Source organism: Netta rufina, assembly GCF_964035555.1.
Source record: "Netta rufina genome assembly, chromosome: 26".
NCBI classification, from domain to species: domain Eukaryota; kingdom Metazoa; phylum Chordata; class Aves; order Anseriformes; family Anatidae; genus Netta; species Netta rufina.
In genome coordinates this window covers 3,606,525-3,623,658 of record NC_140150.1, presented here as the reverse complement: position 1 = coordinate 3,623,658, position 17,134 = coordinate 3,606,525, and the positions used below count along the sequence as shown (strand labels likewise).

Here is a 17,134-nt window from a genome sequence, read left to right as displayed (position 1 = left end):
GACAGGGCAGGAGGATGGAGCAAGCAGAGGTGCGACTGGGGGGGAGCAGAACCACCCTGGGACTGAAGGACCTGGCTTCGGCTTTATTTTCTGCTACAGGGAGAGGAGAAACCCAACTGCCCTCCCGGCTGCTGGTGGCACGGGGCTGCCCTGCCCCGCGGTGAGCAGCGTAGGGAGCACCCAGGCTGCGTTTGGAGCAGCAGGATCCCGGGGAAGGAGGGTCCTGCACGCCTCCTGGGGGGCTTCCATCTCGGAGGGCTCCCAGCAGGTCGGGCTGCGGCTGTTCCCTGTTTTTTTTTTTTCCCCCAGCTCACTCCATGGCTGCGGGCGGCTGCCCCTCCACGTCCCGCGTCTTGGAGTTCACCAGCTCCCTGCGGATCTCGGGCGAGATCTGCGGGTGGCTGTGGAACTTGAGCAGCTCCAGCAATGCCTCCTTCTGCTCCGAGGCCAGGTCCTCCTTGTAGCGCTGGGCGAAGGCCAGGAAGCACTGGTGCCACAGCACGGGCAGGACCCGCTGGTCGGTGCGGAAGGCCAAGAAGTGGAAGACGAGGGCGTCCACCACGCGGAAGGGCAGCGCGTACTTCTTGTCGATCAGCAGCCGGAGGAAGATGCTGTTGGCGCCGCTGTACTGCATCTCGGCGAGCTTCAGCATGGCCGCACTGCAGGGGGAGAAGCACAGGGGTGAGGACGGGCCCAGCACGAGCCAGACACTAAAGGGACAGACCCCGCGCTGCAGCCCTTGAATCTCAACCCCGGACAAAGCTGAGGAAAGCCCCTCAAGGTTGAGGTGCTGAGGGATGGATCCGTGGCGCCGCGGTGCTGTCCCCAAAGGGGAACTGTTCCCCACCCCACCAGCCCGGCCCCGCTGCGTTACCTGGAGTGCAGGACGGGGATGGAGCACTTGGTGAGGATGCTGCCGATGATGATGGCCTCGCGCAGCGTGCAGGTCCCCGACTCGCACAGGGGGATGAGGATGCCTGCAGAGAGGGAAAAGTGAGGCACCGCCGGCCCTAACCACAGCAAGGGCAGCTGATGGACACGAGGTTCAGCCCCTTCTGTCTCCCAGCACACCTGACCCTACAGAATAACAGCTCCTCCACCAGCTGTTACAGGGGCTGCGGCATCTCTCTGCCATGCACCCAGCTCCAAACACCCGCAGGTTGCTGGACAAGGCAGAGAGCAGGCCTGAGACAGCTCACAGCCTCACAGATCCCACGTATCTGGCAGGATCTGTGCAGCCCTACAGCGCCCCAGGGGGGTTTGGAAGCTGCCTTGCCCCCCAAAGGGGCTCCCTGCATCTCCCTGATGTCTTCTCCACCCTCTACCTTCCCACTGAGCCCCCACAGCCATGACAGGAGCAATCTGTAAAGGCAGTGGTGTGCAACACGGGGCCCTGCTGAGCTTCCCAGCTGCTGCAGACACCAAAAGGCTCCCTCATACGAAGTGCAGCCCTGCAGGGAGTCCCTACCTTTGAACCAGGCTCCCGGCTTGAACAGAGCCTTCTTCAAAGCCATGTAGAGGTGAAAGTTGAGGCGCTTGTACTCGACGATGTCATCCCTGACCCGTGGCAACAGCACCAGGTTGTAGAACCTCTGGGCCATCCTCTCTTTTAGGTTGGATGAAAATATCCTGGGAAACGCAAAGCACAAGGCGAGGGGTGAGCTGAGGCTCGGGAACCAGGTCCTGGGAGCAGGTGACTGCAGGAAACTCTTATAGGACATCTCAGACGGGGCACTGGGATCCCCTGCAACTCCCTCCACTCCACAGGAGGAGGGAGGCAAGAGCAGGACACAGGTTGGTATTTTGTGTGTCTTGTTCCACTTACAAAGCAAAAAACCAAGGTCAGCAGCTCCCAGAGACGATCTTACCTGGTGGCTTGGTACATGGCAGCCGCTGTCCACGTCTCTGGATCTGTAATGTAGAGGATCTGCTCCCAGTTGGACAAGGCAGGAATGATTTTAAATGCCTTGGGGAGTTTCCCACTCCTGTACTTGGACAGCACCTTAAAAAAAAAGAAATGGATGCAGCCGTGGCAGCGACATACAGGCACTGACAGCACGGCGTGGGACTTGGTAGGATTTGTCTTATGAGCATAAGAAAGCCACCCCTTCCCTTCACGTCTTCACTAGGAAAGGACTGTCCTGGGTCCCTGCTCAATGCTGCCTGCTGGCGTGGCAGCCACGGGGCAGAGCTCTTTGGCCTTTACCTCTCTGACACCCTTGTAGACCTCCAGGACGCGGGGGTCGAGCTGGGGCATGGGGCAGCCCGATATCTCCGAGAGCGCCGTCTCCACCTCCGTCTGCTTCTCCGTGATCTTCTCCATGATGATGTCGGCCAGCGTGCGCCTGGGGCGAGAGCAGGGGGGGAATGGGCAGGGGGCACGGTGCTGGGGAACAGCGGGCACTGCCTGGAGCCCCGTGAGCCCTCCATCCCCATCCTTGCCATCCCCATCCACTTGGTCCCTCCATCCCTGTCCCCTTGGCCCCTCCATCCCCGTCCCCCGTGGCTCCTCAGTCCTTGTCCCCTTGGCCCCTCCATCCCCAGCTCCTTGATCCCCATCCCCTTGGCTCCTCCAGCCCCGTCCCCTTTGGCTCCTCCATCCCCATCCCCTCGGCCCCCGTCCCACCTCAGCGGCGGGTTCTTGTTCATGAACATCTCGATGGCCTTCTCATCCTCGGGGTCCACCACCACCTCCCCGCCCCGCGCCGCCGCCTGCTGCAGCGAGGGCCACTCTTCATCCTCCTCCTCCTCCTCTTCCTCCTCGGACCCAGAGCCGCTCAGCGCCGGACCTGCGGGGACCAAACCCTTTGCTGTGAGCCCAGATCCCCGAGCTCGGATCCCGGGGGGGATACAGAGGGGGGGCACGGAGGTGGGGGGGGTCTCACCCAGCGCCCTGCTCCTGTGCCGGGGGGCTGCGGGCGCTCCGGGGCCGTGCTCTGCCTCCAGCTCCTCCTGCTGCCTCCTCGCTTGCTGCAGGATGCGCCGGGAGAGCCGGGCATCCACGTAGCCTCGGCAGCCTTCATCCTCCTCCTCCTCCTCCTCGGCCCGGCCGCGCCGTGCCCGTACCCGGGGGGCCGCGTCCTGCAGGAGCTGCTCGGGCAGCGGCACCGCGCGATCGGCTCCGGCCGCCGAACCCCGGGACCGCCGCACTTTGGGCATGGTGGGGGAAGCTCCGGGGGACTTCGGTGTTGCCGCTGAGATCGGTCCCGGACCCCTCGGCCCCGCGTGCTCCACGCGAGACAGCCCCACGCGAGGTCCCCCCCCCGCCCTCTCCAAGCGGCTCCGCGCCCGGCCCCTTCCGCCGCGCCCGGCCCCTTCCGCCGCCGCCGCTTCCTCCTGCGCCGCGGAGGACCGGGAGGGATGGGGGTCACCTGGTGAGGGGAGGGGGTCCTGGGGGGTCCTCAGCCTCCCCCCTGCTCCTTCCCGACCCCGTGGGGCCGTCACGCGGGGGAGGTGTCGGGGGGGGGTCGTGGAGAGGGCTGCGGGGGGGCTCCGGAGCTGGGGGGTGCTGGGGGTGCGCTGCGCATCCAGCACAGTCTGGGGGAGCCCCCGTGTGTGTGTGAACCCACGCGTGTCACCCCCTTGAACCCACCCCTGTTTTCCCCCCTTGAGGCCATGCATGACCCCCTTGAACCCATCCATGTCCCCCCTTGAGCCCACCCGCGTCCCCCCCGCCCCCATGCTCAGCCCCTCTTGCACCCACGGGTGTCCCCTCCTTGCTCCCACCCGTGTCCCCCCCTCCTTAGCCCACCTGTGTCCCCACCACCCAGACGCTGTGAGGGTCTCTAAGCCTTTTTTTATCCCCCCCCCCCCCCACGCACCCAGCGTGACGCAGGTGCCCGTGGCCGAGGGCAAGAGCGTGCAGCAGACGGTGGAGATGCTGACGCGGAAGCTGGAGCTGCTGGGGGCCGAGAAGCAGGGCACCTTCTGCGTCGACTGCGAGACCTACCACACCGCCGCCTCCACCATGAGCAACCAAGGTGCACGGGGGGGGCACCGGGAGGGGCTGGGAGCCCCCAGCTGGGTCACCCCAAAAGGGCAGGGGGCTTTTCTGGGCATCCAGCGGCACCTCGGAGGCTTCGCTTCTCCCCGCAGCGCTCCGTGGTCTTCCCTTGAAGCTCGCACGCGGTGTGCTGCTGAAATCCTGGCTGCATCTGGAGCTCTGCTGCAGGTTTTGGACGCAGCGGCAGCTTTTTCTGCCAGCCACGATTGTTTTACTCGTTACGCTGAGCTCTCGTGGGGAAGGAGCAGCTGGCTCGCTCGCTGCCTGCAAGAGATTTTCTCTAAAAGAGATTTTTTCTACGTGGAAAACGCGTGCTGCGGTTCCGTGCGCCCTCGCATGCAGCCTCCCCGGGGAGCTGAGACATCCCTGCAGGTCGTGCGGGTGCCGTGTGCCAGTTTGAAGGTGCTGCTCTGCCCTCTCACCTCTGCTCTATCCCTTTCACGTTGCCTCCATTCCCAGGGGTGGCTGCGCTGAGCGGTGAGCCCTGTCCTCAGGCTCCCCGCTCGAACGTTTGCACCCCAGCCAGGTCTCGTTGCTGTCAGCGTGGTTTTTCCCCAAAGCTCCTTAAGGTGCTGCTTCCAGCTGCGTAGTTCTGCTGGCTGCCTTTTGTGCTGCGGAGGGTGCTGGCAGCATCTGCCCGCTGCTGTGCCCTTCTTCTGAGGGTCTGCAAGCTGCAGGATGTGGGGCAGAGCTCCCAGGGCAGTGGGGAGCAGCTGTAGGGGAACAGGAGGCATGATGTGACCCGCTTGCGTCCAGGGCTGTGCTCAGAAGACCCCCCGTTCCCTCTTGACATGGCAGGCCCTGAAATGGCAGCTCCAAGCAAAGCCTGGCCTGCTCGCCTCGGGACCGTTGTGTCCCCCTCTGTCCCTCCTGCACGCTTGGGTTTTCACCTGAGTTTTAAAAACGCTTCGGGAGCGTCTCTCCGGTGGCTCTGCAGCTGCAGAGGTCAGCACTGAGCCCTGGCAGCCTCTCGCAGCGTGCCTGCACCCAGATCCATTTGCAGCCACGAGAGCGGCTTTTTGTCGCTTTCCCTGCAGCCAGAGCTTGCACAGCCACGTCTGGAAAGTTTTTTTTTAACCCAGGCAGATAAACGAGAATCAGCTCCCACTTTTACAGCACAGTACGAGTCAGGCAAGTCCTTTTTTTCCCCACATTCCAGAGTGAGCCAGGGCCCAGCCCTCGGTTACTGCGGGGCTGAGGTCTGGGTGCCCAGCCCTCTGCTCGGGATCAGGGGGTGCTCTTTGCTGAACCCCCGTCCTCTGGGGATCCAGGTCACCCGCCGGTCTTTGAGTTGTGCTGTGCTCCCCTTGGCCAAGGGGTGGCTGCAGAAGGTTGTTTTTTCCCACTTGAATCTTAAAAAGCAAACACAATCTTTTCATTGAGCCGCTGGACGATGTAAAGTGTGTGTGAAGACACATTTGGAATTAAGGCAGCAAGGAGGACAAAGGGAAACCAGATGTTTCTTGCTTTAAACCCCATACAAGCACGGGGCTGCTGGTTTCACAGCCCAAACACCGGCGCTCTTCTTTCAGGGCAGACAGGCAAGCTGATGTACGTGATGCACAACTCCGAATACCCCCTCAGCTGCTTCGCCCTCTTTGAAAACGGCCCCTGCCTCATCGCGGATACCTACTTTGACACCCTGATGGTGAAGCTGAAAGGTTTTTTCCAAAATGCCAAGGCGAACAAGATAGAGAGCCGGGGCACCCGCTACCAGTACTGTGACTTCCTGGTGAAGGTGGGCACGGTTACGATGGGTCCCAGCGCCCGTGGGATATCCGTGGAGGTAAGAAATCCTCTCTGAAGGGTACAAAATACAGCTTTGGGTAGGGAAATCTCACGCTGGAGACTTGGCTAGAAATCCTGAGTCCCCGTTGCTTGTGTGCATCAGTTGTGCTCCTAGTTTGTAGTCGATGTGTTCGTGTGTGTGGCAGGCAGAGCATTTATCTCCTGTTCACAACGAGGTTTAATTCAGGCAGGTACTTTAGGGCTCAGCTGTGCCTACGGTAAAGCCTGTCATTGAAGTGTCGATAAACACAACCCTGAAGGGATGCCATCAAACTAAAACGCTGCTTAAAGACCTGACGCGGGCAGAGCACTTCAGGTTGACAAACACACCGGGGTGTGGAAAGCAGCCTCTTCAGCTGCTCATTTCATGCTGATTTGGGTTTGGCTTCCTTTCCCGATCCCAAGCAGACAGCGGCTGGGCCAAGCAGCCCTGGGGGCGAGCAGGGCTCTGGGTTCTGCTCCGCGGTGCGAGGCTGCTCCCTTCTCAGCATCGAGCTCGGTGTTGAAACAGTCCTGCCCCGTGGGGTGCTGACCTGGATTGCTGCACCGCGGGGCGCTACGAGGGCTCAGAGGCTGGCATCAAACGGCTTCCGCTCCCTCCGTGCAGCGCTGGGGCTGCTGATGAGGCTCGAGAGCATCCGAGCAGCGTGCCAGCTGCCGGCGGGTGGGAGCTGGGCTGCAGCGAGCCTGGAAATCGAAAGGGAGCTGCTGCAGGTCGCGGGAGGATCTAGGAAGGCATTCGGGGAGGTGTTTGGCTGAGTGGAGGTGTGAGTCAAAGGCTCACAGGCTGTGGACAAGCCTCAGCTGGGCTTTAAAACATCTCAGGCAGGGGAAGGGCAAAGCGGAGGAGGTCAGAGCCCAGACATCTGCGTACGTTGGTGCCTGGCAGTCTTTGAGACGGCTGAGAACGAGATGTTTAAAGGTCTTTCAGAATCCGAGCTGTTGTTTTTCTAAACACACACGTGCTGTTATCTGCCATATAATTAATAATCACACCGCATCTACCCAGGCAGGTGTTCCTAGCCAGCAGGGATGGGATTGAGAAATGACTCGGTTCTTCTCTGCTGGAATAAACACAGATGTTGCAGTGGCACCAGCACTGCTGTTGACCTGGGGTTAAACAGAAGCTTGTTCTACCCGAAACTTGAGTTCAGGACCAGATTTGCCAGCTGGCCCGGTTGCTTCTGTTTTGGTTTAGCAGTTTCTTCTCAGGGTTTGCATTAGGACATACCCCTGATCTGGGACTGCAAGCCCTTAAATCCCAGTGCTTTGTCAGTGCACACCTGAGAGATGTCACAGCCAAACGAGCTGTCGGCTTAGCAGCTCGTGGGAAGGAAGTTTGCTTTTGGATGGGGTGAAGTTAATGCAACATGTGAACCAACGTCCCAAGACTTCCACCACTGGGGATTTAGTAAGAGCAATGAACTTGCAGGGTGTATTTTTCCTTTTCTTCCCTTTTGAAGGGATTGTTTGCGTGTTCCTGGCGTATCCTGTTCGTTTATGTTTGTCCATCCTGCTTGGATTTGCTAAATGTTCTCTTCTTAGAGGAAAAGAAATTGGTGTGTATCCCTCTGCAGCCACAGCACTGAGAAGCTGGTCTCTGACTTCAAACCCTTGACTAGATATGTCTCAAAACTCACTACAGGGAGGCAGAGAGGAATTTGTGCTGTCTCCTGTGTGGTTTTTGCCCCTGCTGTGCGCTTCAGGGCTGTGGTTTGTGTTGGCAGGTGGAGTACTGCCCCTGTGTGATAGCCAACGACTGCTGGAACCTGCTGATGGAGTTCATGCAGAGCTTCATGGGGAACCACACTCCTGGCGTCCCGTCCGTCTTTGGCACCAAGCACGACAGCATCTACAGCCCGGCGGACACCGTGGTGCAGTACATGGAGCTGTTCAACAAGATCCGCAAGCAGCAGCAGGTGCCTGTAGCAGGAATCAGATGAAAGGACATGAAAGGACTCCCTGGGGCTCTGTGCAGAGCGACCGCATCCTCTTTCCTGCCTGCCATGTGGATCAGGAGGCCCTCCAAAAAGCGGCACTGGAGCCAACCCAAGGTTTTTTGTTTTTTTTTTTTTTTTTCCTTCTAAATCTCTTTGCCCCGTTTCACGGCAAAGGTTTTGAATGCTGTGCGTATTTCTTGTTGGCCTTTGTATTTTTGGGGGGAGTGTGTGTGCTCAGGCCTATGGCTGCGATGGTTCTCAGCACCGTGTTTCATGCAGGGGATTACAGATTGTCCGCAGAGGGAGGGAAAGGAGAAATTCCAGCCAAATGCATGCAAGGGCAGAATTTCCTTGAATGCAAGCGGCTACATGAGAGAGAGGATGTTTTCTTTATTACTATTTTCTTAAGATATCCACATGAAAGTGTCATGCTTTTTTCTTCAAAATAAAAAGCTGTATTTTTGTGAGGAGATGGAGTCTGTCTGCCCAGCAAGCGCTGTGCTGCTTTGTGTTGTTTATTTACAGCTTTTGAAATTTTCCGTTGCATGGAGACTATTCTTTAGCAGAGTTTTATCTTTGATTTGGTTTGAGAGCTTTATACCCCTGAAGCAAACTAATTTCCCTGTGGCAAAATCTACAGGAATTCTTGCCTTCCTATTACGGGTATGTTCTTAGCTCGCCTTCATCTTTTATATCTGATGGGAGTATTAAAATCTTCCACCTCTCCGATGCTACCAATGAAGCCTGGTGCTAAATAAATAAATAAGTCTGGCAGGAACCCTCTCACGCACTGAAGAAGAATACCAACTGCTTTATCTCATTGTTTGAAAGCTCTGTAATGAATGTCCCGTCCCTGCACACCATTTCTCACTTGAGAAATCCTGGTGACTTCAGCAGATTTACTGGAGTAAGGAAGGATTTGGGGAATAAGAGCCAAAAATTTATTGTGAGGCTTAACTACACGATATCACTTGAATATTTTTCAGTGGTGATTTATTTTTACAGCAGGAAAACCAGAGAAATTAGATCCCTTTTGAGCTATCTGTCCCCCTGGTTTTACATATTCAGCATCTGTCTGGCTTGTAGCGGTAATTTTTCCCTCTCTCCCCCCTGCTCGGTCCCAGAATCAGCAGAAACACCCTCATTCAGCAACCAACCTTTGTGCTGAACTTCCTTCGTGGTTCCTGGGTAAGGCTGTGCTTAGCGGGGTTCCAGCTCTGCAGCCCACGTCCTGGGTAGGAAGAGAAGGTGTAGGGAAGGTACAAGGATTGTGTTAGAAGGGGGACAGGAGGTTCCTGGTGAAGAAGCAGCGGGCATCTTTCGCTCAAAAAAATATTTGTTGGTTTCTTGCCAATACGTGGGCCTGAAGAGCAAGTAAAACGGAAACAGATTTGTCCTAAATAGATTTTTCCCTTCTGAAGCAGTAGGCAATAAAGAAGCTGTTTCGTTACTTGATTTGCTGGCTGGTGGAGAACTAATTATTTAGAAATGGCTTCTTTTTGATTATCGCTTATACCTGTAAACCTAATTAACTCTTAGAGTGCTGTAGGCGTTTAATAAATTTAATCAGCCCTGGGTTCAGAAAGATCTGGCTGATAAGCCGAAATAAATGGCACAAAGCACCATCAGCACCCGAGAAATTCCAAGGTGCTGAATGTTCTGAGTGTTTGCTCAGGTTCCTGACTTGTGCGCTGACTTCAGCGGGACTGTTAATTTATTAATTTTCAAGGGATGGTTACAGAACCTGCCCTGCTGTCGTTCCATGTAGCTAAGTGCAGTTGGGAAAACAAAATGGTATTTTTTTTTTTTTTTTACAGATAGTTATTTCAGTCCTCTGTCCCTTTTTAAATCTTAAGGTTAAAAAAAAAAATTCCTTTTAATGACCGGATTAGTCACGCTGAACATTGCTAATGCTTTCCTAATTCCCAAAAGATGGTCTTAAAAATATAAAACGTGTGCTGGAATCTCTGGGGACTTCTGCTCTTATTAATACATTGTACTGTTCCTAGGGTAATAAAACCGGACCCCTTGAGCTACATTCTGCCTTCAATTACACCATTACAGCCATTGACGTCAGCAGGTTTCCACGCGTGTGAGGACGGCGAGGATTTAGCCCGTTATGGCTTAGCAAAAACGCCCGTTGCTGGAGCTGCATTCTCTAAACAAGGGGATCAGCTGCCCCACACGAGGGGCTGCCTTTACTCTGGGGCTTTTTACTTTCTCGACGGACAAAATAACTGTGTTTCCCCCCCCCCCTCAATCTTATTAGCTGCAGTAATCCTCCTCGTTCTGCCCCCCCTGCATCAATATGGCAGGTTAACGTGGCTTCGAACACGCTAGTCTGCATCTTAACAAGTCTTCAGGGGGCTTTCAATTGTGTTACATTAATGGATTGAGCCAGTGTAATTGAAAACCACCCTAATTTTGCCTGTCAAGGCATGGTCTGGAAGGTTGTTTTCCTGCTGCTCCCCAGTGTTTTCTCAGTGAATGTAAAATCTGGAGGGAGAGGCTGCCAAGCTCTATTCCCGTAGCCTCGTGGATCCTTTTTTTTTTTTTTTTCTGCTTCTGCACCTCTCGAAATCACAGCCAGTGCTGTTGCTTTTAGTCAATTGAAGCCTGACCTGGAGGGGATCAGGGATCCTGGGGATGTGGGTCTCACCCTTGCGTCCACACAGCCTCTGCTTTGCCAGGAGGGGGAAAGCTCAGTGAGCTCAGTGATGTTCCTGGGGTCACTGGCGCTCCAGTGGTAGAGGCAGAGCCCAAGCCGCAGTGCTGCACTGGGGGTATGTAGGGTTTTGCTTTGTTTCATGCTGTGGCATTTTTTACGAGGAAGTACTTCCATAGCAGCTGCACCCTGCTAGGCTTTACAAAGGGAGCGAGGACATAAAGGCCTCATTAATCTTCAGTTTTAATTCTTAGCAGGCATTGCAGAATAAGGGCTCGTTCCAGCGGAGAGCCGTTGCTCAGAAGTGCGTGACTGTGGATTTCTTCGCAGGTACGGCTCAAAGCAGAGCAGGCACTGCTCAGAAAGGGAAGGTGTTGAGGAAGGATGACAAAGCTCTGAGGAAGTGGAACTTGTGGGAAGGCTGCCTGGTGAAGGAGCTCACGAGGAGGCTGTGGAGCGTCCTTGTGCCACGGCAGAAGCCAGCAGGCTCCCACCTGTCGCCGTAAATTGCAGTGCTTTGCCTCAACACCAACTGGGATTGGACTGGGTTTGGGGAGAACGCTTTGTCTCCGTGCAAAGGAATTAATTGCGTTTCATTTTTTTCTGGACTGTCATCCTGATCTTAGCACACAAGAAGAAGCAGCGTCCTCCTGTTGCCATGCCTTGGCAGGGGTTAGGTGTTCTTGCAGCCAAAAGCCTGTTGCAGCAGCTGCTGCACGCATTTCTTGTGACATGCCTCAGGCGTTCCCTGGGACAATGGTGGGCACTGTGACACCGCTGACCTGCGGGTTCCTACCCTCAGGGCCACCTTCACTACCCCTCGCCTGCAGCCTTGCCCCAGCTCCGTGCTGCCCTCAGACCCTTGGGGTGACCTCCTGCAGGCTGCAAAAAAAAGTGAGTTGTGCCCGTGGGTGACACCAAAGTGTGGCCGTCTCCTGCTGGGGACAGTTTGTGCTCCTGGCTTCAGTGCTGGTGGCCCTGATAAACCAGGTCACCGTTCCTTTGGGGACAGAGTGCGCGTTTTTGGGACCTCTGGGTGACCTCAGGGTAGGGCCAGCGTGGCTTGTTGGGACAACATGTGGGACAACGGGGTCTGTGGGACAAGTGTGTGTGACAACAGTGCTTTAGTGTGACAACAGTGCTTTCTGGGTGACAACAGTGCTTTCTGGGGTCCTTCTGTGCTGCCTCACTCCCTGGCCCTGAGGGGGAAGACCCCCCAGAGCCCCCCATCACCTCAGGGCTCTGTCAGCCCCTGGACCCCACTGGGGGGCACCCCCTTGTGCCCCCCCAATCACCTCAGGAGCCATGGCAACCCCTGGAGCTCGTCAGGGGACACCCGCTTGTCCCCCCCAAATCACCTCAGGGTTATTACCCCAAGCACCCCCCCACACACACACACCGCGCTGCCCCTTTAAGAGCCCCTTTGTCTGCGGCACATCCTTATTTACCCTCGCGCGCCTCAACCAAACTGCAGCCCGCGATTCACAAAGCCCGCTACGTCACCGCCCGGGGCCGGGCCTAGGCGCTCCCCGCCCCCTAACGCTGCCCTCCCGCTACGCCGCCGTAAGCCATTGAAGGGCTCTCCCTAGCGGCTACGCAAACCGCGTAAGCTCCGCCACAACACCCCGCGCGGGCTACGCAAACAGCGTCCGGCCGCGCCGTTAGCCCTCCCCACGGCGCTAAGGTTCTTACGGAAGCGGCGTACGCGGCGGTGGTGAATAGGGAAGGGAAGGAGGGAGGAGGGAGAGAGAGGCAGAGCGCGCTGTGTGGCGTGCCCGCCGGCCAATGGCGGCGCGGGGCGGGGCGGGGCGGGCGGGGCGGGCGGCCAATGGGCGGGGAGGGGGCGTGGCCTGCGGCGGTCGGGGTGTCTCGCGCTGGGTGACAGCTCGCGCGTGCTGATGATGGCGGTAAATAAAGGGGGGGGGGGCGAGACCCCCCCTTTTTGGGGGGGTGGGAGGGGGAAAGGTCCCCCCCTGGGGGGCTTGGGCCGGGTCCAGGGAGGGGTGGGGGGGGAGTAGAGGGGGTCCTGAGCCCCCCCTTTGTAATGGGGGGGTCTTGAAAGGGGGGTGGGGGGATTTTGGGGGGGTTTGGGGGCATTTTAAGGGGGTTTTGGGGGGGATTTTGGGGTGGGGGGGGGAGCTGTGAGGGGAGGGGGGTGAGGGGGGCTCGTGGACCCCTCCCCTTCTGATGGGGGGGGGTGTTGGAGGGGAGGGGGCGTATGGGGGGGGCTTTTTTTGGTTGGGGGGGCTTTTTGGGGAGGGTCTTTTTTAGGGGGAGCAGCTGTGAGGGGCTCCTGGCCCCCCCCTCTTTCAGTGGGGGGGGTCTTGAAATGGAGGGGGCAACGTGGGGGGGGGGTCCTGGGGGTGTTGTGGGGGGAGCTGGGGGGGGAAATGTGTGGAGAAGGGGGTGAGGGGGTGCCTGTGCCCCCCCCCCCCCGCATGGGGACACCCGAATATTTTGGGGGGGGGTCCCCCATCCTTCTGGGGGGGGCAGCGCCGCCGTCTTTGTCTGCGGGTTGAGAGAAGTTTGGGGACAGGGAGGAGAAAAAAGGGGCTGGGGGGGGCTTGAAGAGTCCCTTGGGAAGCCAGGAGTCGGGGGGGAATAGGGAAAATGGGCAAGAATGGGTGTTTAGCTGAAAAACTGCGATTTTCTGTGCCCCCCCCCCCCCCCCTCACTCAGACCCTGCTCGTGCCCCCCCACAGGGAGAAAGAGCAGAGGTAAGAGCGATCCCCTGCTGTGACCCCACAGCTCCCAGAGCCCCATTTTATCACGGTTTGGGGCTATTTCACGCGATTTGGGGCCATTTCATGCGGTTTGGGGCCGGGGGGCAGCCGCAGACCCCCCCCCTTAAGTAGAGGAGCTGTGGGGTGCCCGGGACGAGCCCACCCGAGGGTGAACATCCCCGGCTACACCTCGGGTGGGGGGAGAGACCCCAGGAGGGCGCCCCATTATTTTGGGACGAGCCGAAAAATTCCTTCAGGGCTCGGATTTGCAACGAGCGCTCCTGCGGGCTCTTTTTTGGTGTCAAATCTTGCGGGATTTGCTTCTTTTTTACGGAGGAGACGCTCGTGGAGCCCTGACTGCACCCCAGGTAGTGGCAGCCGCTCTCGGGCCGAGCCGAAAAAATAGGGATGGGATTAAAAAAAAGGGGTGACGGGATTAAAAAAAGGGGTGATGGGATTAAAAGGGGTGAGGCTGGGCCCTAAAAGGGGGTGTGTGGAGGGGGAAAGGGGCTGGTGGCGGCTGCGAGCCCCGAGGGGCTCCTGGAGGAACGGAGGCAAAGCGGCCACAGGGGTGGCTGGAGAGGGATGAGCACGGGTTGGGGATGGCTGGGGGAAACAAAAGCATTTGGTGGTGGTTTTATTTGCTCTGAGAACAGGAGAGGTGCAAATATTTGGGAGTTGTGAGCGGGGTTTGATATTCCCGAGCCCGGCACGCTTTCAGACACCACGCCGTGAGCTGCAAACGCGGGTTTGTTCTGCCCCTCATCGCTTTCCCGATTAATAGGAGCGAGTTCGAAGTGAGCAGGGTGGTTGGAAATTGGCAGCTTCTCAGCTCTGGAACAGTCCTCGGCCTTGCGCAAGTCGGATTTGTCACGAAGAATTTTGTTTTGTGTTTTCTTCAGGAACAATGCTTAGCAATAGGCACACACGCGACGGTTTGCAGGGAGGATTTAACCACCAGCGAGTTAAAATCGGGGCTTGATTTTAGCTGCCGTGTGTCTGGAGGCTGCTGCTGAAGAACCTGTGGCCGCAGCTGCTGAGGAGGTTTGGGTTGTGCAGCTGACGAGACGTGCTGGAGGCCCCTGAGGATGGAGGAGCGGTGAATGAGCCTCATGTGCTGTGGCTTGCAAAGCCAAACGCCGCCTGGGCTGCTGGCTGTGTGGCCCGGTGAGCTCCGAGGAGCAGCCAGGGGGTTCCTTGAGGCTCCTCAGAGCTTTCGTTTGCTCGTTTGTGTCTCCTCTGCTCCACCTCAGACCTTCCAGTTTGTTTTCCTCAGTGCTGACTGCGCTTAATGGTTCCTAGTTTCCTTCAAATCATTGTTTGGTTCTCAGCACCTAAGAGTGAGCCGCAAGAAGTACTTTGCCCAGCGCTGAAAGTAGTGTAAGGACTACAAATTTTAAGACCTTATTTTAACTTTTTTTCTCCCTCTTGTTAGCTATCGCTCTCCTGAAATTTCTTAGGACTTGTGCTAGGACTCACAAAGCGAAACTTAGCTCAGTGCTCGGCCAGTAGAAGATGTTAGCTGCTAGATTTACACTAGGAAGTGGAAATGCTTCAAAATCCAGCTGCTCTGTTACAAGGTACGTGTGAATTCTTTCACACCCGGTTTTGATTTGCAGAAGTGTAAAAAGGTTTCTGAAGCTGACCTCAGCTCTGAGTCAAAGCAAAACTGAGTTTTTTTTCCTAAAGTTGTTAGAAACGAACAGAGAGGTACGAAGCTCGGTTGCTTGAAAACTTTGCCTGTAATTTTATACAGTAATTCAGATCAAGTGGGAGAAAAGGGAGATTTATTAGCTCTGCAGCAACGACTCGCTTTGAGCTGTGTTCTCTTACGTGCTGGGAAAGACTGTCCACCTGATGCTTCACCGCCGAGAGCAAATTCGGTACAAGAATCCTCTCTAGTGGTTGAGACACAAAGTGCAAAACTTTTACTGCAACAACCTTTGTGGTTTTCGTCTTGAATATTTCATCAAGGCTTTTGGTTGTTGTTTTAATTTATTTTTTTTTTCCCCTGTGGGGAATGAAACCTTCAGAGACGTTCTCGTCTCAGCAGCCTGGCGTTAATTGCTCTGTGGAGAAACACTTCACCTTCCCCAAACCCTTAACTGCAGTGAACAGGCTGCTTGCTTTTGGCATGCTGGACAGAAAGGAGCCCCCACTGCTCTCACCAGTGTCAGGGGCTGGATGGAAATCTTCACCGGTGTGAAACCCTGAATGAATTACTGCTCGGGACAGCGTGAGCTGCAATAAGCAAATCCAACAGATTTCTTTACCAGAAGCCAATAGATTTGTAAAATCTAATTTCTAGATGAGAACGTCTTGGTTGCTTGCTCATATTTTTAAGTGTGCCAAGGCTAATGCTCTTCACTTTTCTTTTTATTAGAGTTGAGATCAAAGGGGGCTCGGGCGAGGCCGTTGAGTCGTACGTAGCTTGCAAGCCGTGGAATTACAGCCCCAGCACGCAGGCTTCGTCCTGTGGTGGGCTTCAGATCTCCAGGGCAGCTCTAGCACGGCGCTGGAACAAAACACCTTAACGAGGGAGTGAGGGGAGAGAGAGCACATAAACACAGGTGTGGTGACGCCGTCCTTTGCCAGCATCATAGGGAGGTAATTCTTAGATGGTCTAGAGCTAGTCAGGATATCTGCAATAATTTATATCGCAGAATATCACAGAAAATGCAAATCTGAATGCTCTCTGTTACCCTACTTCGGGCTGTTTTTGCAGGATATCCCCCCGACTTCTTGCTCCAGTGTTGAGAAGTGATTTATTACTTTGAGCGGCCTTCAGATAGGTAGAAACAAAGTAAACTTGGCTGCTTTGTGCTAAGTGTTAATTAGCTTTCTGTTGCATGATGGTAATGAGCTTATGTTAACTATTGCGCCTCCAACACGGTACAAAGATCGGGATGAAATCTCCGAGAAAATGGCAAACTCGTTGGGGCACAGCTGGAGTGTAAAAGAGATTTTAAAGGAGGCTCGCTAGCTAGCTTCCCCTAATTGGGTAGTTATCGTGTAATTCACTGAGAATTCTGTCTTTTAAGAACTTTACTGAGAAAGCAGAAGAAAACGTAGGCAGGGATTCGAAAGACAGCAGCTCTTTCCTCCCCCCGCTGCATACGAACGTTTGGCTGGGTAATTCAGCCGCCTTTTCAAATGAGGAAGAAAATTGAAATATGTGGATCTGACAGCCCAAAGGTACTGGGAGTGCATTTGAAATGTATCTTTTGTAACGTGTCATTCGTGAGAAATGTACTCTTAAAAAAAAAATCTGACTAAGGAGATTTTTTTTTTCTCCTGTTTTGTACCTTTCCTAACTGGAATGCAGAAGGGTGCTTTAGCCAAAGAAAAAAAAAAAAAACAAAAAACATCTTCAGACACAGGAATCCCTGCAGAAGACTGGAGTTACTAAATACCATGCTCCATCTCGGCCTTTAAAAGCAAGTTTGATCTATTAGGGTACACCTCAGTGTGCAGTGTATATATATCACAAAAACTTTTACGCTCAACCCCTCACCAAGCGTACTGAAAAATAAACTTTGTCTTTTTTCCCTCTGGGTGAACCCAGCGGCGGTTTTGAAAGACCCAATTTAATGGAGAAAAGCTTTAGTGCATTTATGTCCTTTTCAGCCCTTTCAGTCAAACCATGGAAGATCAAGTCAAGAGTTATGGGCCACAGCTGTGTTCCTCCATTGAGACCTTCTATAGGACATCAGCTGAGCTGATTAAGAAATGGTGACCACAGCTACATTCCCTTATTCGCTTTGAAAGGCAAATCCGTCCACTTGATTGAGAAGCATTGCCTTGCAACCATATTTTCCCATTCGCTTTCAGTGGGCGGCTTAGATTTGATTAAGAAATACTGTCCTATAATTACATTCGGTCTCTCTCTCATGCTATGAAAAGCCTCTGAAGACAATTCAAGGTTTTGAACTTTAAATAAAAATGGTACGGAAGAGGGATCTTTGCAGCCTGTCTAGGTGGATATGCAGATGAAGCGATAAGTAGCTTTTAGCTA

The 17,134-nt window shown here is 55.2% G+C and overlaps 2 protein-coding genes across 2 annotated transcripts; one reads left to right on the top strand and one right to left on the bottom strand.

The window, feature by feature from the left end:
- Positions 1-76: 76 nt before the first annotated feature.
- On the bottom strand, positions 77-3,283 carry BYSL (bystin like). The gene is made up of 7 exons (XM_084301780.1): positions 2,886-3,283; positions 2,627-2,789; positions 2,207-2,345; positions 1,869-2,002; positions 1,469-1,629; positions 875-977; positions 77-659 (listed from the first exon to the last, which is right to left on the bottom strand). Exons 1-7 carry the CDS (start codon positions 3,157-3,159, stop codon positions 311-313), a joined length of 1,323 nt encoding a protein of 440 aa, XP_084157906.1. The 5' UTR covers positions 3,160-3,283; the 3' UTR covers positions 77-310.
- Positions 3,276-8,201, top strand: MED20 (mediator complex subunit 20). Its single transcript, XM_084301781.1, has 4 exons — positions 3,276-3,374; positions 3,826-3,980; positions 5,536-5,789; positions 7,519-8,201. Exons 1-4 carry the CDS (start codon positions 3,361-3,363, stop codon positions 7,732-7,734), a joined length of 639 nt encoding a protein of 212 aa, XP_084157907.1. The 5' UTR covers positions 3,276-3,360; the 3' UTR covers positions 7,735-8,201.
- The last annotated feature ends 8,933 nt before the right edge of the window (positions 8,202-17,134 follow it).